Source organism: Homalodisca vitripennis, chromosome 2 (genome assembly GCF_021130785.1).
Source record: "Homalodisca vitripennis isolate AUS2020 chromosome 2, UT_GWSS_2.1, whole genome shotgun sequence".
Classification (NCBI taxonomy): Eukaryota; Metazoa; Arthropoda; class Insecta; order Hemiptera; family Cicadellidae; genus Homalodisca; species Homalodisca vitripennis.
The window spans coordinates 189,228,019-189,254,471 of record NC_060208.1 but is presented as its reverse complement, the minus strand read 5'-3'; the positions used below and the strand labels follow the sequence as shown (position 1 = coordinate 189,254,471).

General features: G+C 32.9%; 2 protein-coding genes across 2 annotated transcripts in view; one reads left to right on the top strand and one right to left on the bottom strand.

Moving 5' to 3' along the window:
• Nucleotides 1–2,640, top strand: part of LOC124355194 (proton-coupled folate transporter) — a 30,945-nt gene extending 28,305 nt beyond the window's left edge. The window contains exons 9-11 of the mRNA XM_046806201.1: nt 70–226; nt 722–918; nt 2,440–2,640. Of these exons, the coding sequence (XP_046662157.1) occupies nt 70–226; nt 722–809 (245 nt within the window). The 3' untranslated portion in view covers nt 810–918; nt 2,440–2,640. The remainder of the gene's footprint in view (nt 1–69; nt 227–721; nt 919–2,439) is intronic.
• LOC124355193 (N-sulphoglucosamine sulphohydrolase) lies at nt 1,493–23,328 on the bottom strand. The gene is given in 12 exon segments (XM_046806200.1): nt 1,493–2,570; nt 5,709–5,816; nt 5,818–5,856; nt 7,407–7,576; nt 8,974–9,153; nt 10,719–10,838; nt 12,088–12,175; nt 14,330–14,480; nt 16,629–16,779; nt 17,020–17,156; nt 18,094–18,223; nt 23,095–23,328. Coding segments are annotated over 12 exon segments (1,521 nt in total). The 5' UTR covers nt 23,195–23,328; the 3' UTR covers nt 1,493–2,423.
• Between the last annotated feature and the right edge of the window lie 3,125 nt (nt 23,329–26,453).

Sequence of the window (26,453 nt, the reverse complement as noted above, 5' to 3'; positions counted from 1 at the left end):
TTCTATCCCAGTGTAACTGATACCATTATATTCAATATATTTATCCTAATTTAGTGTGGGGTCTTTCAGGTAAAGCACTGTCTCTGCTGTCGGTAGCTGATACTTCAGTACCCATCATCTCAGGTACAATCTACAGTCAGCTTTACAACGCCACCATTAACACTGTACCGGCTGCAATCTTCTGGGTCACTGCCACCTCCCAGCTGCTAGTCTTCCTCTCTGCTCTGTGAGTTGGATTACTCTAGTCATGTCCTTCAAAGAGCTATTGACTTGTCTAACTGTTTCAGAAAAGCTACTTTACAAGCTCATATGGTCATCTAATTTTAAACATTCTCAAAATAGTTACACCTAATGTAATTTGATGAGATTCCTAGGATTATCCAAAAGTGTGGATTGTTCATAATCTAACCAACTAATTAGTGTCCCTGTACAAAACAAGGACCTTAAACATTCCAAGGTCACATGGAGTGGTCATACCAACTAAAATATTTATCCATTATGTGTTAATTATTTAATTCCCTGTTACAGCTACAGTAAGACTGAGATAAATGGAGCAATGGTTAAATCATAAATAACACATTGACTTACAACACTGATATTCCATCAGTGTCTCCTACTTGGATTCCCCATAGTAGTAAGCCCAGCATACATCTGCTATTGAAACATTTCACAGATCATAAAAATTAAATTTTAATATTAATTGCTCATTGTTTTGCTCTAGGACAATACATTGCATTCAAGGTGAACAGCCACTAGAGCAGGCCCAGGACCCACTAGAAGAGGCCAAACCTGTTTCCTCAGAAACATAGCCTTCGAGAATTTACTCTCATCATAGATCTTCACTATTCCACACCACATTGTATAAACATAAACCGCTCAATGACACAGTATTTTGTGTGCTCAATATTGATTCTTAAGGTGAACACTGATTTTGTTATTATACAATAAAACTTGTATATTTGTATGTCACTAGTTAACTCAGCCTGACGTATTCCTGATTACATTCACCTTTAGCATAATGTATGTTTGCGAAGTTTATGAACTAATCATACTACCTATTGAGTTTATGGTGTACTTTATTGTACTCATTTTTAAGCATAAATATCAGGACTATTGGGCATTATAATAGTATAAACATGTACTTATTAATTTTAAAGTATTATAATTAAGTTTGAAATTTAAGATATGAACGTAAAATTATAATCTCTTAACCCTACGTATTAGAAAAATGTGATTGATATATCCTAAAACATTGCCAATCATGGCTCAAATTGCTTTAACAACCCGTAATATTATCACTCTTTTATATCATTTTGCATAAACGTTGTATTCAGAATTGACCACCTAACATGGCTTATAAATAATACGGCCACTTGACTAACCAAATTTGGTCATTACAATACTGTTTAAATATCTGAATTTTAAAGAGATCAGTATAATGAAACTTGAAAGGAGACCAGTGTTTTATGAGTAAATTAAAAACCAAGAAACATATCTTAGTAAAACATTTCTTTTATTCTTATAATATTTGAACAATAAGATGTGAATGTCATGGAGGAGGTACAACATAATATTTGAACAATAAGATGTTGAATGTCATGGAGGAGGTACAACATAATATTTGAACAATAAGATGTTGAATGTCATGGATGAGGTACAACATAAACAAGGTATCCCTGAACTCTCTAAGTATTATGGTCCAAACACAAACCAATATATTATATTCAATATTTTAATAATCACACAAACTCGCCATTATGTTTTTTTTCACTTAACAATTTTTAATTTAAAAATAGTTTTTTGCAAAAAGTTGAAATTTGGTTGAAAGACCTAATTATAGAAACAAAATTGTTAATAACTTTATTTAATAAATTGGCAACTTCCTAAAAACTTTATGTAATATTTACAAAAAGCAGCATATGATAAAATTAGTTAGGTATTGTGTTTTATTTAAAATATCAAGATTAAGATAAATCAGTTGATAAATTAGGAAGAGAACTCATACCGGTACTTGTAATCTGAACACTAAACAACAATATCAACTGTATATTACAGCCACACAACTTCAGCTGTTATAATTTTTGATCTCTATGTAACCACATAGAGGTCTCCTGTATCATACTCAATGTATAAATCAAGCGCTTTCTGTTATGTATGTTTGTGTACAATTATAATTTTGTTTTATTTTATTCGGATATTTGATGAATTTTCTTTATTATAAAAAATATTTCTTTATCCATATAAAAATTCCAGTTTACATTAATTTGACAAGAAAGACAACATTATTTGCTTGTTCTACCTGCATTGATAATATCACAGTAAACTTCATGTACAGTTGATATAGCAATCTACTTTTGTGCGTTCATAAACTAAACTTTAATATAAATTCAGGGAGTATGAATATACAAAACTTTTCCATTTGTTCATATCTTATTGTAGAGGGGGAAGCAGTGAGGATGCTTCTTATAGTCTCCCATATCTTCCAGCACCGCAGAGGGAGCACAGAGCCAAGGGTCCTGTGTGTCCTGTCTCCAGGAGTCAAGCCGCCTTCGAAGACTCTCTACGACATCCTGGACATCCATATTATATCAGACCATCTATAAAGAGTTGGCATTTTTATTTAAATCTATTGCTTTTATATATTGAAATTTCATTTTTGTGCACCCATTCTTTCATGGGAAATCAAAACATAGAGGTCTCCTGTATAGTGCTCACTGTATAAAGCATGCTTTCCAAGCCTAATGTTGTTAGGTATCAAGCAATGATCAGAATCAGAATCATCTTTATTTATAATACTAGCTGTTTCCCACAGCTTCGCATGCATGTTTAAGCTTTGCCCATGTATGAGCACTTCTGGTTCAAGTGAATTATATTTCCAACACCAATGTATAGTTGGCCTTGTTGCCACGATCAAGAAAATCTGTCAAAAGTGTTTATAGCCATTGTAGACGTGCATGTACTTTATTACAACGTGGTCTAACACTCAAGTTTTAAGTTAAATCAGAAATTTATTTTAAAGACAATAATATACATCAAAACTTAGTGCCTTCAAACAGTGTTTGGCTATTTAATATACGTAACTGTCTCGTAATTGCAGTTTATAATTGTGCAGGTGTTTTGAAAACTTATCTTTTCCAGCACCGCCTGTTGGTGAATGACATCAATGGACATAGCATATAAACCTTCTCTGTGGAAAAATACATATACATACAAAATTTCATAATGATCGGTCAAATAGTTTCTGAGCCAATCAATGTTATACATACAAACATCCTCTTTATATATATATACATTAAATTGTATAAATGGCAATTGCCTTATTTAATTTCAATACTTTTTGCGATTCAATGTTAAAAAGGGTATTGAATTTATTGAAATTATATGTATATATATGTATAACTGTCTGTTGTATATGTATATTATTCTTTTAAAAAGTTGAAAACGGTGATTTGGAAGGTTGTAGAGGCCAGTATTTTTTTTTTATGTTGATGTATATTTCTATTTATGGGAAGTTGTATGCCATCCACATAAAATACTACTTCCTGGATCTGAATTGCTACTGTTAGAATCCCTTGGTTCTTCAACACCTCTAGAGCTTTCCATCCATTATGAGTCAAGCCAGAACAAAACCCTTATGGCCTTTTTTGTAAGGTAAGTATTCTCTGAAAATTTGTTACTGGCGTCTCACCCCCAAACAACTAATCTAGAGATGGGGGAGTCCTTTTGATAATCAAGAGTTGGCATTTTTATTTAAATCTATTGCTTTTTTATATTGAAAAACAGTTTGTATGGGAGCCTTGCATCAAATAACAATTAAAGAGAACTGACTCCAAAGAGAAATCTTCACGGAAGTGCGGCTTCATTGCAATATAGTGAATGAGCAGATGACCAGCAGGTCGATGATAGACGTAGTGTTTTCCAATTGATCTTTGACTACTTGGTACTTTAAGTCCTTATACTACTTGGTAAAATACATATGATGTAATAAGATAGTCCTATAACATTTTTCAAACATAAGTAGGCATACCTCTGGTACATATTATTTTAGTAATCATGGATAAGAGGTTCCGAGTTTAACGAGACTCTTATATCTCGTTTTGCACAACTAGGATTTCTGGTTTGAAGTAATTATATTTCTTTGACTATAGCTGAGTCTGCCTTGTTGCCCCGATTAAGAAAATACAAATACATAACTTAGAAACTTGTTTCGGTTGAAAAGCGTTTACTTTTACCCCTTATCATATACTTCTGATCTAAGATATTTCCATTATAGTAGAGTTTGCCTTGTTGTCTAGACAAAAAAAAAAAAGTATAAATACTTAGGACTACAATTCTTTGTCTTTGAAATCTGCATTACACTACTGATCAAGCACTGTATACTTAATATTTTATAAAATTTAAACATAAAAGTGATGCATCAGACACTTTGTCGAACTACTCTTGATTGTATCAGCTTAGTGTCAGTTATATTTGGATCATGAAACATAAACATTACCATTTTTTCAAATTCGAAAACAATTCAAGTTTCCAATCTTTCTCTTCATATAAATATACCTTAGATTTCAACGAATATTTTACAAAAAGAATTAGCCAAATCGGTTCAGCTGTGGGATTCATTTTTATTTATAAGATTACACTTATGGTCGTTTTCGAAATAATGGTGAGTAGTTGGTGAGTATTTTGTTGGTTTAAATAATAAAAACTTCACAATATGTGAGAGCACTTTCACTGTTGATATTGAGTGTATGCTATCTTGATTTTTTTATGATTGTTTAGTGAACCAAATGGGAACACAACAAATGTAGCTAAAGAAACGTCAAGCCACAACGTATTGTGCACCAAGGGCATGTATACATTGCTTAGTTTTAATTTAATCTTTAACCAATTTTGAATACATGTGTTATTATCAAAAATTTTGATCTCATGAGATGTGCACCTTAACAGCTATAACTCTAATATGTAATAAAATTAAGTAATGCACTGTGTCAAGTTCTTGGTGTAAGAATCTTTTTAATTAAAAAAGACCCTCTAATATTAAAATGTAAAGGTAAATAACAAAATGTATCAAAATTTAATGATCTTCGATTCAAAAATGATGTTGCAAGATCCTGTTTAATAGAGGAAAAATAAATCCACGATAAAGAATAGGCCGAACATTACTTGTGATTTTTGATACTTGGTATGATAATGCACTAGCTATAAGATTCTTTTAAAATATAAATTGGTTTGGAACTATACAAACAATTCCTAACATAGTAACCCTATAAAGTTCGGACTCCTCTCAAACCCATAACATAATATGTAGATATTATGTACATATAATATGTACACAAGATAATATGTACATATTATGTAGAGAAGCATTCAGTTCATCTGTTGGAAATGTTAAATTTCTAATCTGTATATAAAATATTTTTGCTTTTCAGATAAGTCTTTGGTCAAAAGTGATAACACACTTTTCATGTCTATTAATCTAGTTTTTTAATCTACACTTTCACCGGACAAATATTGTAGTCAGGTATCAATCAATATTGATGATTATAATTTCTCTAATAAAGAAGGCTTTTTAAAAGTATTTTCTTGTAGAGATATTTAAAATTACTAATATACTGTAGTAAGATACTTTTATAAGAAATATTAAAATAAATTTCATAAAATTTAAATGAGTTTATACTGATTTATACTGAGTAAGATGTTTGATGGCTTACCTTAAAGGTGACATTGTATGCCAAGTTTTCTACTTCCTCGGGATCAGCTTTGATGTTAAACAGCTCCCATTGAGGCCGGTAGTAGTACTCCTTCAGGCTACGATACCAAGGCAGTGATTCTTTCCCTCTGTGTGCGATTCAATAAGTCCTGAGGACAACATCGACTAACATTATTTCCTGAGGATCAGCTTTGATGTCAAACAGCTCCCATTGAGGCTGGTAGTAGTACTTCTTTTGACTATGATACCAAGGCGGTGACTCTCCTTTCTGAGTGCGATTCAACAATGTTTAGTTGAATGTTCTAACATATTAGTATATAAATATATACAATGAATTAATCAATATTTAAACTTCACTTTTTATTTACTTTAAATCTCTATCTATTCAATACAATTCAATTCAACTATTCAATACAACATAAATAACAATGTTGTACGTAAAAACCTGTTATGTTTTGCGATATAAGAACAATGTTAAACTTCAAAATCTTGTACGTTCTTATTATTGATCGGAAAATTATGGGAGATATCTTATTTTAAAAATACAATTAAAATGCATCCAATTATTTTAATTTTTTTCATGTAAAGGTTGGACTTTTAGACGTTATAACAACTAAGCACAAAAGAGTTTTTTAGAGGTTTTTTCTGAATAAGTAATTAAAATATTGTTGATAATTTACTATTTCTCTTTATTATGCAATCACAATACAAATTCTACAGGATTTATAAATCCATGAAGGGAAGTGGACTGGAAATGTATGTTACATCTTGCATCATGCAAAGGAACGTAGCTAATCCAGTGACTACTTCAAGTATATAGAGTTAACTATTATTATTTTAATAGTAACAATACTGTGTTTTTATTAATTTATTTTAGTTCTGTACTTTCATGTTTTAATGCAGATTATGGCAGGTGACATAAAGTCACATAAGAGTGCTAGTAGTCTATCGAGAGCATACAACATGTCTATGAAATTTCACCTTTCTCGGACAGCAGAAAGTTGGAAAACAAATATATAGTTCTTCTACGGGCTGCAACTCTATTTCAGCCCCGATGGGTGGTTGATCCTCATGAAAAATCTTTATATTGTCTGTTGAGAGCATAATAAACATTTGTGTTTCATTGTTTTAGGCCATCGAGAAGTTGAACACACAAAAATATAATTATTCCATAGTCCCAAAACCTATTTCAACCCCTATATGACGTTGATCTTCATGGAAATATTTTTCGTTTTTCTATTTACTCAACGAGTTTAACATGTGCCAAATTTATACTTTCTAAGACATCGGGAAGTTGGAGAATTAGTGATGAGTGAATGAGGGCTATTGCCTTTTATATACAGAGATTAGTAATACACATCACAAATCATACTGCAGTATTACTGGTATTGTTTGGTTACATCAAATCCTTACGTCTTCTGAAAGACCTACTAAAAAGATTTTTAAGTTTGGTTAGAGTAAGACCTTAACTAAACCTATTACTGGCACAAATTTTCATAATTTATTTATAAGTATTAAAAGGATCTATGATGTACTGATAATTGGCACAAATTTGAGTGGTATAGAAAAATATAAAATGTTGTTATTCACAAAACTTTGAATCCATAAAATGTTTTTGTCATGTCACGTGTTCATTTAATAAAATCTAAATAAAAGAGTGAACCTCATAAAATTAGAACTTATTACTTCTTTCACCAACCTGGAATGAAGGAGAGAGATAGAAGTCCTGGTCGATGGGGAAGGGCATGAGATAATTAAGGTTGTGTATCAGTTTGAAGTCATGGGTACGAATAGCTCTCATTGGGTAGTACATGGTGACTTCATGTAGGCTGTGGCTGGCAAACACCGCTTCATTGTCAGTTGCCCGCTCTGATACAATCGTTTTTATTGTTGTGTGAGACATGGTTAATATACAGTATATATAACAGAGATGTTAAGATAATAACATCCTATAACAACTATTACATGTAAAGTTAAGGATGTTAGAAGGGAGATCAGGTGGCCACATGGTTTAAGTCGTCAAGTGTTAATATGTATGTGCTGCTAAAAAATACAAAGGTACCAAATCCTATCTGGACAGGTACTATCAGACTCTTCTTTAAAAAAAACACACACATTTAATACATTACATAGATCTACAAGATAAGTAAAAAATTTCAAATTAAAAGTTAAAACACTTGTTGGTAAGCCTATTGGAAATTGGACTAAATTTCCACATAGAAGTCCGTCATTTTTGGTAATCCAGCACAAATTCTACCCGGAGTTAAAAAAATAAAACACAGTTCCAAGTGTTTTTATTTTTAGGTCTCTGTAAAACTGAGTTTGGAATTCTCAGAGCTTGAAACTACATAGACTAGCCCAACAGAGTTTGAGTGTGATCAGAAATTATGTAGTGGGACTGCAGCTGTTTGCATACGTGTACTACTACTTGTCGTTTTGTATTAGTTTGTTGTCTACCACTGTCAGAGTATGACAGCTTTTACATTTTCAGGAGAACATTAAAATACAACTAAATAATATAAATATGTTCTCTGAAGAAGGCGAAGATGGTCAAGTTGGCCGGTAAGGTTATGACCATGGTGTTTTGGAATGCTTGCGGAATCAACTACATTGATTACTTCTGTAAAGATAAGGAAACACTTGAGCAAAGAAATCAAGGAAAAACGTCCTCATCTGAGAAAAAAACAATTTTTTTTCATCAAAACATTGCTCTTGTATACAACTGCACAGTTGGAATGGCCAAATTAATGGAATTCAAGTTCCAATTATTACAAAATTCACCATATTCATCAAATTTTTATATTCTTATTCTTCCACTATTCCTATTTTCTTTACCAACTAGGTTATCCAACAAGGAAGTAATCACCCAAACAAATGCCTATTTTGAGGAGTTTCCAAAATCCTACTTTTTAGACGGCTTACAAAAATTGGAGAAACGCTTGGACAAATGTATAGAGTTGAGAGAAGATTATATTGAAAATTATTTTTAATTTGGCCAAAAAATGGGTTTTTTCTAATTTTTTTCTTAATACTGATGAACCACCCTTGTACCGTGTTTCACATTCCCATCCATTGCTATTGCTATTTTAGACATCACTCGATAATACACTTTTGTTAGTCAGGCAGTTTCAGAGTCTTGGAAAGTGCCAGAATAGCAAAAGATTTTTTTAAAGTAAAAAAAGTAAATGTAAAATATAAAATTGTATACTACTAATAACACATCAATCAAACAAAATAAGTCAGTAACAATCAGTTGTTGTATGTACCTTGAATGAGTATAGGCAATAATGATTGTCCAGTAAAGACAGGGTAAGTCAGGGGGTAGAGGATATGGAACCAGTCCAACACCGTGGGGGCAAGATCCAGGAGGCTCACTAGATTGTAGCTGACCTGGTTTCTGCGTTCTGTGTGTTCTGGTGATGACACCAACATTGGGACAGCCATGCCTGTATGTAGCATCAAGAATTAGCATAACGAAGAAAGCATGTGAGCAAATTGCCTTTAGGAAAATGAGATTATAAGATTAATTGATGACACCGGGGTTAACCCATTTCCCATAAACTATTTTAATTTTGCAGGTGAGTTTCTATGCCAATAGTAAATATACAATGTATAATTTACTCCCTGACTCTTCCCTTTGGGAGAGTAACATGATCCCCCCATTTTAAAAGGTGTCTGATTATACCAAATTATTTTAAAACATTGTTTTAATATCTATTTTTTGGGGGAAACAAACAGTTTTATCTTATTTTCCCAATTTACTTTAGAGGGATAAAAAACTTCCAAAACAACATGACAAGGGTTGTGTGAGTAGAAGTACTTGTACTAGTTCCTCTAAAACGAGAATGTACTAATAAGTAGGCACAGAAACGTCATTAAAAGTCCATATTAACTATATTAAAAGAACATATTAACTACATAAAAAAGGTTCCCTTTACATAATACCATATGTCACATTTTTACTTAATTGGGGTTTTACGAAATTTGTAATTATGGTAAGATTTTCAATATAGTCATATAATAATCTGTGATAATTTCCAGCTTAAGTAGAAAAAAACACACTTGTCAATTCTTTTACTTGCTTTGAGGGAGTCGGGAGATAAAATGTACGCCATATATTTACTATTAGGCATGAATACACTTGCAAAATTTCAAAAATTTCGACCATGGAAAATGGGATAACCCCCAGAATTTGGGTCAGTGATTAATCTAACTTTGAAATTCATAAAAAATATTTTATTTTTTCATCTCTAAATAACCAGTCTAATAACTGTTTGCATTGTGTATTGGCCTACATGAACTATACAGACAAATAGAGGCTTCATTGATTCTTCCCAACTATTCACGAGGCTACTTATTCATGCATGATCACAACTATACTTCTATAATCAATTATTCCCCAAAGAAAAATCATTAAAATATATTATATGAAACTACTTGGAATTTAGTGGAAACATGAGATACAAATGTTTCTTGTAATTCACACATCAGTTTTCATAATGACAAATTTATCTTAATTCCACTATTTATCATTTACTTCTTTATATATTCTGGCAGTTTATAAATATTGTATATTATTGTGGCATGTATTGTATATTTGTATCTAATGAATTCAATAAATTGACAACATAAAACCTGAAGTGAAAATGACTGCACAAATGTTATATTCAAGTACACCTACATAATCTTTGACCTATTTGCAAGTTCCAGTTTGATATTTGTAAGCACTGGCCAATCTGTTTCAAAATGGCAGACAAAAGCTCCACCGGTTTCCATGTACCAATATTTTCACTCACAACTCTTACTGGGCTAAAATTGTCTAATTATTAATGAATTGCATATACCCTTTGCATTATATTTCATAGACAATTATTATGCTTGTAAACTATACCAGCCAAAACCAAAAACACCATTTGTAATAACCATTTCCAAGGTACAAATGGTTATTACAATGAGTTGTACTTAGAAAACATTTTAAAATATATAAAGATAAGGTACAGAACATAGTTACCAGAATCGTAAAGATTGGTACGTCCAGCAGGGAATGGTATTGCGTTGTCCGAAGTGTAGATAATCAATGTACTGTCATCAAGCCCTGCATCAGCTAGCTCTTTCAGTACCAATCCCACACCTGATACAACATTAAGAGCAGTGAAAATTAAATATCACTATTGTTACTTTCCTGATATAACAATTAAATTTCAACTTCCTCTCTAATTTCTCTAATGTTGCAAAATAGTCTCCATTTCCTATGTAAAAGTAGTGCACAAAAAATTTTGGATTGGGGAGAAGGAATCTTATTATCCCATTTTCATAAGAGTAGAGTGATTAACTTCTTCTTTTTATAATTCATAACAAGGGAAAACTCTGGATACGCTTCAAGGATAAGCTCATTTATTTTCTTACCTTCAGCAAATCAAAATTTGATACTAGCCAGTAGACAATTTTGAAGTGTCATAAACATCAGAACAAAGTTAAAGACATTACTTTCAATTCTAAATTTCCAACTAGACAACAGAAATCCAAAATTTATTTTAGATTAAATAAACAACACCCTAAAATGTCAATGTTTAAACAATATTGATTCATTTAAAGTAGTAAAAAAAATAAAGTGTAAGTTATTTTGAGGACAATATAAGGTTATTATACTGTAATATTATCCATTCATCAAGGTTTTGTATTATTAACAACCTAACACTGGTTTAGCAAATCTAATGTAATTAAATCTGTGTAATTACATGTAGTATAGAGTCAGATTTTTAACAAACATACAGAGTATTTTACAATATACTACAAACTTTCTGAATGTGGTTAAATAAAAGTGAATATCTATTGACATTTGTTGTTCTGGCAATGTGTTTGTTTTGTGTTTCTCTACATAAAAATTCCCAGTTATAAGGATCTCCAATTATAGCACTGCAAATTATGGGTATTAGAATCCAACATTGTTAAAAACCTATAAATATCATAAATTTAAACAAATTTTAGTTATTTGTTGAAGGTTTATTTCTAGAAAACACAGAAACTCATTTTGCAGGACTACTGAAATTTCTATAATTCAAATGAATCAAAGTTTCTACTAACCAATTAGACATTGAATTTCAACACGCTTTTGTAAAATTTATTAGCTTCACAGACTATTCATTGTATGATATGCTAGTCAAACTGTATATGACAAAAAGGATTTGGATGCACCACTTTTGGATTTCTTGACAAAACAATGAAATGTTTTCAATCAGCATATTTGTTTTTATTTGAATTTATTAGACTAAAGAAATGAGGTTGAAAATAGTATAATTTGATATATTATTATTTCGTATTATATGTGTAGAGATACTAGTGAAAGTAATCTTGTCGTAATGATAATTTACTGTTATTACCTTGGTCCAATCTAGAGATGGTAGTGTACTGGGCTGCTATGTCTTCTCTGGCTGCAGGAGTGTCTTGGACATAGTATGGCACTTCTACCTTCAACAGATCTTTGTCAGTGGTGTTACAGACTTACACATAAATCAACAATAACATCCTATCAAGGGTTTGTACTGTGATTCAAATTTGTACAGAAAACAAAGTTTGATCATACATATGCATATAAGATACTATGATTTTGTGCCTTATGTTTAAAAATTAGTTAACTGTCTCAAAATATAAATGCAAATCTGTTGAATATTCAGTCTTATTTAGAAGATGTCGTAACTCTAGTTGTATTAACCCATTGTGGATCACTGACGAGCTACGCTCGTCACGCAGCAGCTGGGCCTAACAACATGATGACGAGGTCAGGTCGCAAAAGCGGTCTGCTTTTAAGTTTCCCTCCAAAAAGTTCTATTAATGTCTGATAGATTGGGCGATCGTCTTCACTTGTCAACTAAGAGTGTTTAACAACAGTCTAGGTTCAGAGTTTTCAAAAGTTTTATATATATCTTACAGATAGCAGTTGTATGTCGAAGTTGAAAAATTATTCATATGAGTTTACTCTCTGCTTTTTAGCGCTTCTGATTGGTTGTTTTCCTCAGCTGTTATTATAATAGTAACTAGTATCGCATTTTATGGTATAATTTGCGTGTCATATGAGCTGATCGAAATGGGAAACTTACGATCGTCTGAACTTGATCGATATTTATTACAATAGTTCTTAAACAATATATTGTATTTAATTATTTTGTTTTTACGAATATAGATGCAGATATTTTTATAAACCGGAATCCAGTTCAACGTAGATATAAAGTGAGTATACAATAGCGAGCGATACGACGTGGTGCACCATTGCTGTTCGTTCGGCCGCTGACCGTAAATTAATTCGTACCCACGCGCCAAAACAATACGATCCGCAATGGGTTAAGTCTGATTATATTGTATAACAAAATGGTTCTCATATTTGGATAAGCCATACAGTCTACGAGTTCATTGACACAATGATTGTACATGTTATTTTTGGTAAACATAGGTGAATGTTCAAAATGTTTTTAGGTTATTACTTTATATTACATAATATCTTATTACCTTGTGTATTGTATGACAATTTAAGAGAGAGTTAACTCTTCTTTTTTTATACACGTAAATTGTGTATATCATGAAAAAATTCAAAACTAAACAAAAGCAGAAAAATTACATACTTGTACTATTTTAATACAGCAGATTTATCAAATTGATTATACCAAGCTATTTATTTTACGAGTATTGTCAAATTAAAAAAGTACGACTGAAATGTAACAAGTGGTGCAGTCCTACATAGAAAAAATAAAAAATAGTTGTTATGTGATGAGTAGAAACCTGATTGGAGATCAGACTATTTATGAGCGGGCTACTGTAATGTAGATACTAACAGTTTTCTTGGATCTTATGCTTATGTGGCCTTATCATGACTATCATCTACGTTTACCATAAAGATTTTAATTTTGTAATACAGGTGAGGCAGACCACCCGTCCTCAAAGCAAAGTGGCTGGACCAAGAAATCTACCTTCTTTGTTTTAATGAAAACCCTCATATTTCGACCCCAAAGAATTTGGGAAAATAATTTTGAACACCCAAAAATACGCCAAAATGAATGGCACCTCGAGTGGTATGGGTCATTTTTTAAAGATTTTCAATTAAAGACAGGTCAAACCGTACCTCATTATAAAGGTCTCTCTCTATTTGCTGATCATTTTGAAAAATCAATTAAAATTTTTTTACTCCTTGTATATAGGGTCGTCCAAAATATAAAAGATGTATGGTTTCACAGTCTTTTTACAGTGTCAAAGTAACATACCTTGTTAAAACAATTTAGTAAATTCAGATTTTTGTACAAGGTTAACATAGAAGTACTCTTTTGAAAATATGTATTTTTTTAAAGTCAAATTTAGGATATTTTAAACTTGTAAAACCTAAAGCATTCAACTAGCAAGGTATAACTTGTATTACACCAATCAATATCTCTCTTATAAACTAAAATATTTTGTACTTAATGTTTGGGTTTATCCTGGATGGTTTGAAAAATAGTGCCAAAAATACTAATACTAATACTGGAGGTAAAGTATGGAGTTTGCGTGTATCCACGTCAATGACGTTCTAAAGGTTAAGCATTGCTTAATCTAAATATCTAATTAAATCATTCTGAAACAAAAGAGTAAGCTCTGTACCTGATCTGGTTCGTAGATGATGGGTGACCAATCTGGGATATACCCCATATTCGGTTCACCTGATCCAAACCTCTCACAAAAGTTGCCGTAGTGAGGGTCGGTGTGTCCACATCGATGAGGATCATGAAATGCGACATATAGGAAAAACGGCCTACAATGAATGAAACAATTATAAATTGTCTATTTACAAAAACATTACACTTACATTTAGGGTACATATTACATAATAAATCCCACATAGACAATATATCTCATTATATTTAATATTAGTTAATGACATAATAATGACAGTATTTTATTAACATGAATTCACTTATGTTTCTGAGATCATGAGCTTTACAAAATAAGTATAACCATTCCTTTTTCCAACATTGAACAAGCCCGATTTTGAAACCTTAAGAGATATAAAAAGTACAAGAATAGAAGTTATTTAAAATTACTTCATATTTTTTTAAACCATGTATTTTTGGTCCTTTATTAATTCTTTTAGTGTCAAAGAGGTGAAAATAAATCTATGCTGAAAAATGCAGAGTTTTTTTTGTGTGACTATGTGTGCCTGAGAATTTTGGACAAATTTAACTAAACTTAATTTTTGATCATAAAAAGCTTCATTATTATTCATAAAAGTACTCTTTATTAACATAGACTATATTTTTATATAATTTTTAAAATAAAAAAAAATCAATTCAGGTAGCAACATTTTTACGGAAACAAAACAAAAATCCAGTTTGAGGTGAAATAACTATTATAAAAAAAACTTTGTTTTGAAATTGTAGTATTTTTATGATATTTAAGAGCATTTATAAACAATCTAAAATCATGTTTAATAACCTAATATTATGCCATAAAGTAATTGTAAGAAAATAGTAAAGTGCTAGAGATTATTTTTAACAAAATGCAAGGTTTTTGGGAAGAAAATTCACTTAAAGTTAGTTTTTTATCATAACATGCTCCTTTTTAAATATTTTGAGAGGTAAATGAATTTTCCATCAGAAAATATGTAACAATCAGATTTTATACATTTTTTGATACTAAAAATCAATTTAGACAGAGACTTTTCTACAGAAACAAAATAAAAATCCACTTTTGAGGTAAAATTACTACTATAAGAAAACTTTATTTTGAAATTTCAATAATTTCACGGTAAAGAGCATTTAAAAACAAGCTAAAATCATGTGTAATAAACTAGTATTGTACCATAAAAAAATTATTTAAAAATAGTCCTGCATTATTGGTGGTGCCTAGCAAAGAATTGATAGTCTCCGATGGTGTGCAAAAGTCTATCATCTTAAGAAGCACAGGAGAGTTAATCATCCCATTAACAATCGTGTACATAAAGATAATGTTTTGGATGTCCCTTCATAGCTTCAAGATTGAGCTGCAGTACAATGTCATTGACCACCAGATCACAAAATATTGAGGAACAGCTGAGTTAAATTTTTTTACAAATGCAAATGGCCACCATCTTAAAACATTTTATCGGTTAATGAATACTGGCTAATGAACTTATCTAAGGTTTGTATAAATACACTATCTCTATACCAAATTTAATCTGGATCTAGTAAAAATTACAACAGTTATTGTGCTCACAAGCTTGCACTATATTGTTTTGTAAGCCCATACATATATAAATACATTCATATATTTTTTTGTATTTATAAAGGTTCAACATTTCATTTTGTTAGTTCAGTTTTTATACATCAGTTAAAATCCTTTTTGATAATGGCAATAGATTAAAGGACTATTTAAACAAAGAAGTCTACATCATTTTTAATATACGAGTATGTATAAATACATTTTCAGATTATTGTGGTTGATTATTGTAGAGAAAATGCAAAAAGATCCTCTGGAAATTCCATTATCAGGATGATTGAAATGGGCAGATTTATATGAAATCTACCTAAAAGGGATTAAACTGCCCTGTAATAGTTAAAGCGTTAAATCACCTGTTGCAAAATTTATTTAAACTGAAGTTTGTTGGATCTCAAGTCGAAAATGGTGTTATCTATCTATCTTGATTGCCTAACTTTACATTACTATTTATGTACATTACTTTAGTTTACTTACTGGGAAGTATTCTGGGCTAGAAACTCTCGCACAAACAACTTTATATGAGTAATTTTTCATCCCACATGCACTACCATAATGTATTATATTGTTGTACATTACTTTAGTTTACTTACTGGGAAGTATTCTGGGCTAGAAAATCTCGCACAAACAACTTTAAATGAGTCATTTTTCATCCCACATGCACTATCATAATGTATTGTATTGTTGTCCATTACTTTAGTTTACTTACTGAGAAGTATTCTGGGCTAGAAACTCTCGCACAAGCAACTTAATATGAGTGATGTTTCGTCCTACTTGCATTATGGAATTTTTTTCTTCAGTCTCTTCGAAATCAAAGTGGTAATTGTCTTTTGGGCCAACATGTTTCTTCCCGATGATGCCTGCAACAATAACAAATCAAATATGACACTTAAGTTAAATAATTAACAGATTTATTGTGTTGATAATGGATAAGACCACACAAACTAGTATTATATTACATTTATATGATAACTTTTATTAACAGTTAAATTCAAACCTATTGAATTTACAATAGCTGTAATTATTGAAGTGCACTGCTTGATGACAACAATAATTAAATTTCCTAAAATTGTGTAGGCTAACAAAATTAAGTGTATCACCTGTTCTAATGTTGTGCTGGGAGAGGATGTTCGGCAAACTGACTGTGTGCTCCAGAGAGTTGAAGTTATGGACTCCGTTATGTAATCCGTACATTCCATTCTGGTGAGCAGGGAACCCTGTTAACACTGCCGACCGGCTGGTGACAAAACAATCAACAAGTTGTATTACAGGCAATTTCTTTATTGCTATAATCTTTAAGATTAGTATAGAGACAAGAAGGAATGTTTCTAGGAAGATGTTATGTCTGTTAGTCCATGTGGTCAGGTGTAGTGGGAAGTCCTCCCATTTTAGAAATTCTTCCATTGAGTAAAAGAGCCGTTCCAGCAGTTAGGTTGTCAGTTAGAAGCTTAAGTTCTTAATGTCAACTGAAAATTGATTGGAGAGGTTTATTACAGCATTATGTCAATCTGGTGGAAGAGCATAAGCTGTAGATTTCCTCGTTACAGTTGAGGACATCAAGGTTTCTGGGTTTTGCAGTAGAGGCTGTTTACAGGATAGTACGAGTAATTGTTATTACTGTGAATATGTTGAACTCAACAAAGGCTGTTCGACAACTGTCTCGCTACCGGAGACTTGCTAAATATACAATAGATGATCAACGTGTGGTTTCAAATATAGATTAGTTGATTATGATGCCTAGGTGTTTTGTATTCCACATCAAATGGTGTCATATGATCTTCTTTGCCTTCAGTGGTAAACACTATTTACATTTTTTAGGATAACCTTAACACAATAGCAGCAACTAAAGATTTGTAAGTGTCAGGTCTAAAACATGCAATTTTTTATTTAGTGTGTGTTGGAAAATACAGTATAATACAGATATTTATTAACTATAGTGAGATATAACGATTCATGTAAAAAAACTAAACTACTTATGTAAAACATCAGCCTATGGTACCTTAATGGTAAATAAACATTTTACCTGTTTGAAGATAACATGCACTTATCCTCATACACTTTCCTAATTTACAGAATTCTGCCTATTGCTATTAAAATAATTATTATCGCAATATTAAACGTGGATCATACTAAATGTTAATTTAAGAGTACAAACAGTAATCTTTTGTATTTACCTTGGTGAACAGCTACTCACTGAAGTATATGCATTGTTGAAAATTAGACTTTTCTTAGCTAGTGCATCCAAGTTAGGAGTTTGAACAATATGATTTCTGTATGTTCCCATTTCAAAGCCCGCATCATCCGCTGTAACAATACCAATGTATTATAAGAATCAATCTAAATTAGAATTTGAGAGGGGCGGGGAAGAGGTCAAATAAGATATGTTTTAAGAAGCAATGAATAGACAGTTTCAGAAAGTGAAACCCCCAATAAGATGGCCAAATGTGATACAATTACCGGAGCATAATTCTTTTGAAAATCAATAGGAAATACTGATCAGCCCAATATTGAGGTATTCCATCCAGTGGCACTTCTGTAAAAATTGGAAAGGCATGTTTGGATAATCTGTAGTTAAGCCTTTGATTGCAAACCATTTGGCAGATGTCCTAGAAATTAAGACAACACCTCTCATGGTAAGTGACATACCTTCTCCCTTTTGGCACTCTAGATATAGTTTTTTAAGAGAAAGAAGACAAAATACCACTTTTTTACAGAGCTATAAAATTGATTAAATGGGACCAAAAAATGGAGAATAGTGGACCGGAAGTTTTTGACACTCTATTCTCTTGTTTCCGTCATGAGTTTAATGGTACCGATCTGTAGCTGCATCACATACTTCTGAGGTACGGAATTTTTCCAGATTTTCTGAAAATAGCCACAACTGTCCCTGTCTTGTAGAAGGGTAATTTCCAGGTCCTGTCCAACTATCAACCAATTTCTGTGATTCTAACTCTGGCGACGATCTTTGAATGCGTTATGAAGAACCAGCTGTTAGACTACTTCGAATCAAATAATTTGTTTCTGGACAGACAGCATGGGTTCAGGAAGAGTCGATCAACCACAACAGCTATTGCTGTCACTGGCCGAGCAGATATCGAAGGCAATCGAGGGTGGAGAATCTGTGGCACAACACTCTGTGATCCAAGCAAAATATTTGACTGCGTGTCACACTCTCTTTTGCTATGTCAGTTGGTCTGTTATGGAATTGGGGAGCAGTCCATATGACACTTACCTCTTACTTATCAATAGGAAACAAGCGGTATATCTGCAGGGTACAAGATCCGAGTTATGAAACCTTGAGCATGGAGTCCCATAGGACTCGGCCCTCTGTTATTATTAATCCTCATAAATGACACATCTAGGAAGGCTCACTCTTGTTCGCAGATGACAACACCCTTACCACACATGGGAAGGACTTTCTTGCTCTGGAAGGGGATAAAGCTGGTCTTGAGGCAAGCGAAAGAGTGGTTTGATGCTTATCATCTCCAGTTAAATGATGAAAGGACCCAACATTTCCTCTGCACTCTCAAGAGTGTGGCGGACTCTGATGCCGAAGGTTCGGTTAAGCTACTGAGGTTTTGGCTTAATTCCAGATTATACTGGACCACTACAGACTGATTTTCATCAGGCTTCAGATACTTACTGTTTATAACAAACATATGTCTATACTTCTATGCTGTCTGTGAGAGAAAGACTCAATTTAATCTCACTTAGAAGTGATACAGTTACAATACCCACAGTGCTCAACAACTAGATGCTCCCTGCAAGATTTTAGGAGTTTCCCAAGGTTTGGTATCAGGCTTTAAAACTCCTTACCTTCGGACATCAGGGATCTGGAGACGGAGAGATTAACGGTAATCCTGCATAATAAACTTATAAACAGACCTCTCTACTCACTTAAGGAGGTTGACAAGATGCCACTGTTTAGTTTACCCACTGCCAAGTCGTTATGTATATAGTTTTAAAATTCAGACCATTGTTTTAGTGTGTAAGTTCTTAAATTTTGACGCTGCCTATAAGGGAATCTCGTCTAACGACAAAGGAATCAAGTAAGTATAAGTATCAAGTAGGTAAGAAGAACTCTTTCAAAAATTGTGGTCTCCGGATAATACCACTATTTTGGGTGATGTCTATCCTCCACCTCAGTTACCAGTGATGATGCAATGAAAGAGAAGATAAGAAAAACCTCTGTAATTACAAAATAAATTGTACTGCTTGAGATCAAGTGTAATTGCCAAGTCAATGAGCGCACGTATTGATTCTTTCACCAGAGAATAATCAATACTATCCCAATTCAAGCCAGGTATATTAAAGTCACTCATCAAAATAACATGGTCAGGACAGTAGTAGTGCTCTCTAAGTTAGAATAACTAGATGAAAAACAATTGGGTGGAAGGTAAGGGTCGCCAAGAAATATGGAGGGAGAAAATTTGCATGTTACGAAAACACATTAAACATTGTTCACAGTAGAGTAAATTTACTTTGGAGAATAGTATCATGCATAACAATGAGTGTGCTACCACAACCAAACTCCTCACTTGACAAGAAATAGCAGTCACACCAGAGTACGCTAAAACAAGTGAAGTCTTGTTTAGAATATTTGGGGATAAGTTTATGTGCAAACAGTCAGGACACATGATGACTTTCAAAAGTTTAGATTTAGAAGACATGCTTTTCTTACCAATTTTGTAGGATCCCAGCAAGATTGAAATCAGGTAAGATATTTAAGAAAAATTAGTTAGTACAATCAAGATGTTTTTCTTATTCTGAATATTATGATCACTGGACCTAATCAAGTTGTAAACCTAAATATTTTAGGCTCGTCGTGCACGCTCAGTAAACGCTATTATATAGGGACAGAGTGTCCTCTTTCTCACCAACATCACTTGGTGAAAACAAAAACCGATCGTCATTATGATATGTAATTTTCATAGTAAATCAATTAGTCTGTTCTTTCGGTAATATGGTATTATCTGGAGGCCATTATTTTTGGAAAAATTTGTCTTACTTAGGGCTTGAAAACCCTTTATAATTAGAAAGAACAGACTTTATTTGACTTACTGTGAAAATTACATGTCATTATGACGATCAGCTCTTGTTTTGTGCCTCCCAAAAGGAAGCGATGCTGGCAAGAAGTATTCCACTCTGTCCCTATCTACTTCTTGTTATTACACGATATACATAGGTTTAGGTTAGGTTATCATAAATATGTTACTAGTACTTGGTTACTTTCCAGACCTCAGATCACGTCCCAGATCGTCCAATTTCTCTGACGTCCAATCTCGTTGGAGATATAGCGTGTGATCTGAGAACAGGAAAGTACCGATCGGAAATGTACCTGACCATAAGTGTGCACTTCTGGCAAAAAAACAAAAACATCTCTCGAGATAATGCCTAAATTCAAGCTCAGAGCACGTGAATGCTCATAAATGGCGACTTTAACTTTTAAAATTTATAATACTACAAATGTATAGCCTAATAACAAATATTAGATAGGGACTGAGTGGTCTCTTTCTCACCGACATTGCTTCTTTTCAGGTGCGATGAACTGATCGTCATAATGATAATGTAATTTTCACAGTAAGATAAATAAAGTGTGTTTTTCTAATAATGTACTTTTTTGGTTCCAGATGAGAAAATCTCTTTAAAAATATTGGCCTCCGGATAACACCATGAAGTACTTTCTTTTGAAAAATTTAGTTTTTTATAGGTTTCCGATAAGAAAAATTCTTTCAAAAAGTTGACTCTCACATAAGACATGATCAAATAGAATCAGGATAAAAAAATAAATAAGAAGCTGTGTTGAACCATTGCTTCTTAATTTTAGTATAACATTAATTCTCTAAATGCCATACTCACTATATGTTACTCAATCCATTGCTAGTGAAAATTAAAGTTGAGATGCCAGTGTGTGCTAGGACCCTAACATGCATGGATTATAATACACAACTAATATGACAATATATCAAGAAGTGTGTGGAAAAAACTAGTACAGTTTCATTTCCTATGGTCGCCACTGTTCCAGTTGAAATTGACAGAGAAAACTGTGTAAATGTGGAACAGGTTAGCTGTCCAATGACTTGTTATTTACAAGACAATCTTGCGAGACAAGTGGAGATGACATGTATCACACACACAAAGCTTACATGCAATAAGAATCTATATCCCTGCAATTGTAGGCAGAATAATAAGTAACAAAACTCCTAAGAAATGAAAAGTAGCAGGAAAAACACACAACTGTGCTAACAATTTGTCATCTAAAAACAAAACAAAAATAGTTATTTACAAAGGAAGCATATTCCTCAGAAATGTAGTTTAAATGAACGAAAAACCATTCACAGAACTATCCCAAGCAACAGCATATGTACATTGTACGCTTACCAGCAATGCAAAGACCAGCATTATCTGACCAGTCGGTCTGCCTTCAGTTATGAGCCGAGTTAGTGGGAGTCAAGTAGATTGCTGGCCAGAGGAATTTATCGAATTTTTCTTCTGGAATATTCGCTTGTTTTATTATTCTGGAATATTCATTTGATAAACATTCATGATAAAATGTTCGGGCATATTATATCTATTATGTGCACACATTCACGAGTTCAATGGTTTTATTTATGACGGAAAGTGAGATTTCAACTACCTCATACATCATTTAAATGAACTAGATATTATAAACAGTTCTAATAATGTATTTAAAATGTTATAAAATAAATACCAAATCTAATATTAACTTTACAAATATTACAAAAATAACTTTCCAAATTTATATAGTATAATTCCAGTAATCATTTAATTTTATTTTAAACACTACACCATATAGAACAAATTAATATTAAAATCACATATGTCAAACAATTATTATAAACAAATTTACTTTTTGCCTTTACCTTGGTGATGTATCTGATGAAGATATCCTTATTATGAAAGGGTTCACAAAAACAAAAAGTTACTAGTATTGGATGGTGTGTTCTCAATGTAGTGATTAAATTAAGAATATCCAATACAGGCTCCATTTCCAAGAACTAAAGTTTTATTTCTATAAAAATGATTACATGGATTTCTTCCGCTTGTTATACTGTAGCCCTATTGGAAATACTAAACCTATTTGATAGCACTTAATTCCTATCCTTATTGTTAACCGCAATATTAGTAAAGGGCATCTGTATCTACTTTCTTACCTATAATAATAAGTGCATTTCGCTTGAAGTTACTGCAATTGCAGTGCATTACGAGTAAAACGATTAAGTGATATGTTAACACAAATGAATAAAATGCCATTGAATAAATGTTATTATAATGTCACTTAAATAAAATTAAAACGATAAACCACATATGTAAACAAAAACAATCTCAACAAGCACGCTTCACGCAGTAGGTGACACGGTGACAGTCAGAACTGATAAACAATAATCAACATTCCTCTTCGGACCAAACAACCATCGATTTGAAAAATAAATGCGATACGATGCACTTATCATACTGAGTTTTTCGATAAGTATCCATATATCGTATCAAACATTTTTATGTACAAAAGTTCCAAGTAATTTTCAATTATAAGGCATTATTATATTCAATGTTTTATATATATATATATATATATATATATATATATATATACGTTAAATTGTATAAATGGCAATAGCCTTATTTGATTTCAATAAACATTGAATCACAAATTATATATATTCCATTTGTTTGTTCATACAAGCGTACATTTACTGTGAATGAACAGTAAATGAGCTAAGGGCGTAGTTAATTAAGTAAATCAATTTAGTTCTCTTCGCTTGACAACACTGTTAACAGTGATAAGGAGTTTAGCAAGAGTTTCCATTCACTTTACTCAACATCTCAATACAACAGTTATTCCATCTCTAAAAACACAATACTATCGAGTCTCATGTTACTGATGCGACCTTCAGGCTTTAGTGAAGTCTACAGGGACTTTAGTGAAGTTAATTTTAAAGTCTCGGCAGAAAGGTAATATCTGCTATTTCTTTCTCAGTCTTATGAACACCATTCGAAATATTGTAGATATAAATTTTCATGCGAAACCCTTTGTTCTTTCGAGTATTGTTGTTACCTATAAATAAATAAATAAGGACTTTATTTTGGAGCGGTTTTCAACATAATTGCTGTTTACAAAACGACTCATGTCTTATTATAGTTCTTAAAAAATTAAAAGCTTATTTTATAGTTATTAATAAATAAAACATAATATTAGACATACAGTTATATATGGCTATATCACCTTGTATTGTACATTAAATACTTGTATATATTTTTCTTTTGTATGGTCGTTTCAGATACACCCTGGCTTGTTACGCTGGAGGACAGTTCATTATATAATTTTGGGAGCAAAGTACGCAAATCGCTTTCTTTCAAATTCACGGCGAACGCGAGGCATCTCCAACACTTGATCCTGTCTAGTACTGCGAGATCGGACTTGAGACCTGCTTTTTAGTTTTTCTCTCAGATATCCCACCCGGCCTGCCAGTGGTCAGGATTCTGTAAAACCAGGCATGAGGAGCGCAGGGTTACAAGTATCAGCTACAGTCACAAACCCAGCGATCGTCGAGGCTCCGAAACATGGCCAAACCTTCTTAAAACCACATACATACCTTACACACATATTTTGGACCCTCTGTAATTTTTTCTAAATCTCCTTTAGACACAATGTTGCCATAGACAGGGAGGCAATAATCGATCACAGAGAGCACAAGAGCCGGACAAGGCGAAGCCTGGTCTCTCTAGGAAACATGTGCCTATGCTTGTATAGCATTCTCAGTGACCAAGTGTTCGCCGACAAACAGCACTTACATGACCAGATAGTGTGAGGCCACTATCAAGCATGAGGCCCAAGAGCTTTGAGGATTCACACTCCTTCAGTCTGACGCTGCCAAGCAACACCTCACCCACTGTCTCCGAACCCACATTGGAAGGAATCGACAACACACTACACTTTTCCTTGTTCAGTTTAATCCCATGCTTCTCAGACCAATCATGGACAATGCTCAAGTCAGCATTCAAAATGGAAACTGCTGAGTCAGCTCTTCCGGCTTCATATGAAACACACAGTTGAGCATCATCGGCGTATGAATACAAGCGACTATGTTGCAAGTCTGAACCCATAGTGGCGGAAAACAGGGTGAATAGAATGGGGGCCCAAGGCAACTTCCCTGTGGAACACCAGCAACTACTACTACTTAAAGATGAGGAGAAATCCATCCCAATTTTAACCTTTTGTCTCCTATTCACCAAATAGGAATCAAACCAAGAAACCACCTCTGGTCGAAAACCATAAAAATGCATGACAGCCAACAACATCCTGTGGTCTATTGAGTCGAATGCATGTGAAAATTCCAGCATTGCAAGAAGAGATTGCTTTCTTATCCGCCCTTGCGTGAAGCAACTCGTCACAACGAGCAAAAGCGCAGTTGCAGTGCTATGGTCCTTCCTGAACCCAGACTGTAAGGTGGAATGATATTCTCCGACTCCAGAAATTGTACCATTTGTGAAAACAACCAGCCTCTCCATTATCTTCGACAGGGCAGGCAATACCGAAAATTGGACGCAGCTCGGATACAGATGAAGGTGCTTTGACTTTGGGAAGAGGCAGTACAATTGCGGAATCCGGCCAATCCGGAAAAGTGGGAAGTGGCCAATGACTGGTTAGCTAAATGTGTTATGGCATCAATACAATACGGACTATCATTTTAATCATTTTTATTGATATGCCATCAGCTCCAACTGCCTCTGATGTGATGCTATTCAAAGCCTCCTGCACTTCTCTCCTTGTAACACTCCTGAAATAGAAAATCACAAGTGACACTCTCTGATTTGTTTCTTTCATAAAACTGGTACGCAATCATCATTTGCCATGATACCTAAGCCCATACTAACGAAATACTTATTGATTTCTTCCAAATCTTTTACAAAGTTGGGTATGGCTGGATCGAATGGATCAGTGACACCACTTGTCCTTATTTTAGTCCAAAAGTCTCTAGAGCTTTTCACATTTCTCCATTTCAGTTTCTAAAATAATTTTGTTTTGATCGTCTTATTTCATTGTTGAGCATATTTCTAACCTTACAATATGTTTTTTTACAAGTTTCATTTTCTGTAGATAGCATTTTCTTCTTATAATAATCTTTTTCTATGGTTAGTTGAATGATTTGTTTATTTCTCCATGGAGATTTCTTTCTGGTCACTCTCTTATGTACTAGAGGTGCATTTTCATTAAAAACTTGAATAATAGCAGAATTAATAAAATCTAGAATGTCATCTACATTGTTCATAGACATAGCATCTTCCCACCTAATACTGGACGTACAATGTATCATCTTGTCAATGTCAAATTCGGGAGAAGTCACGATAAGTAACAAATCTAGGAGGCCTTCTTGATTTTTTTGTTTTTATATCGACATATGTCCATCTTGAGATCAGATACTCGAACACCTCTGGAGTCATAGATGGTTGACATATCCACGACGTCACACTGTACGTATTTAACATTGCTATTTACAATAATGTGATCAAT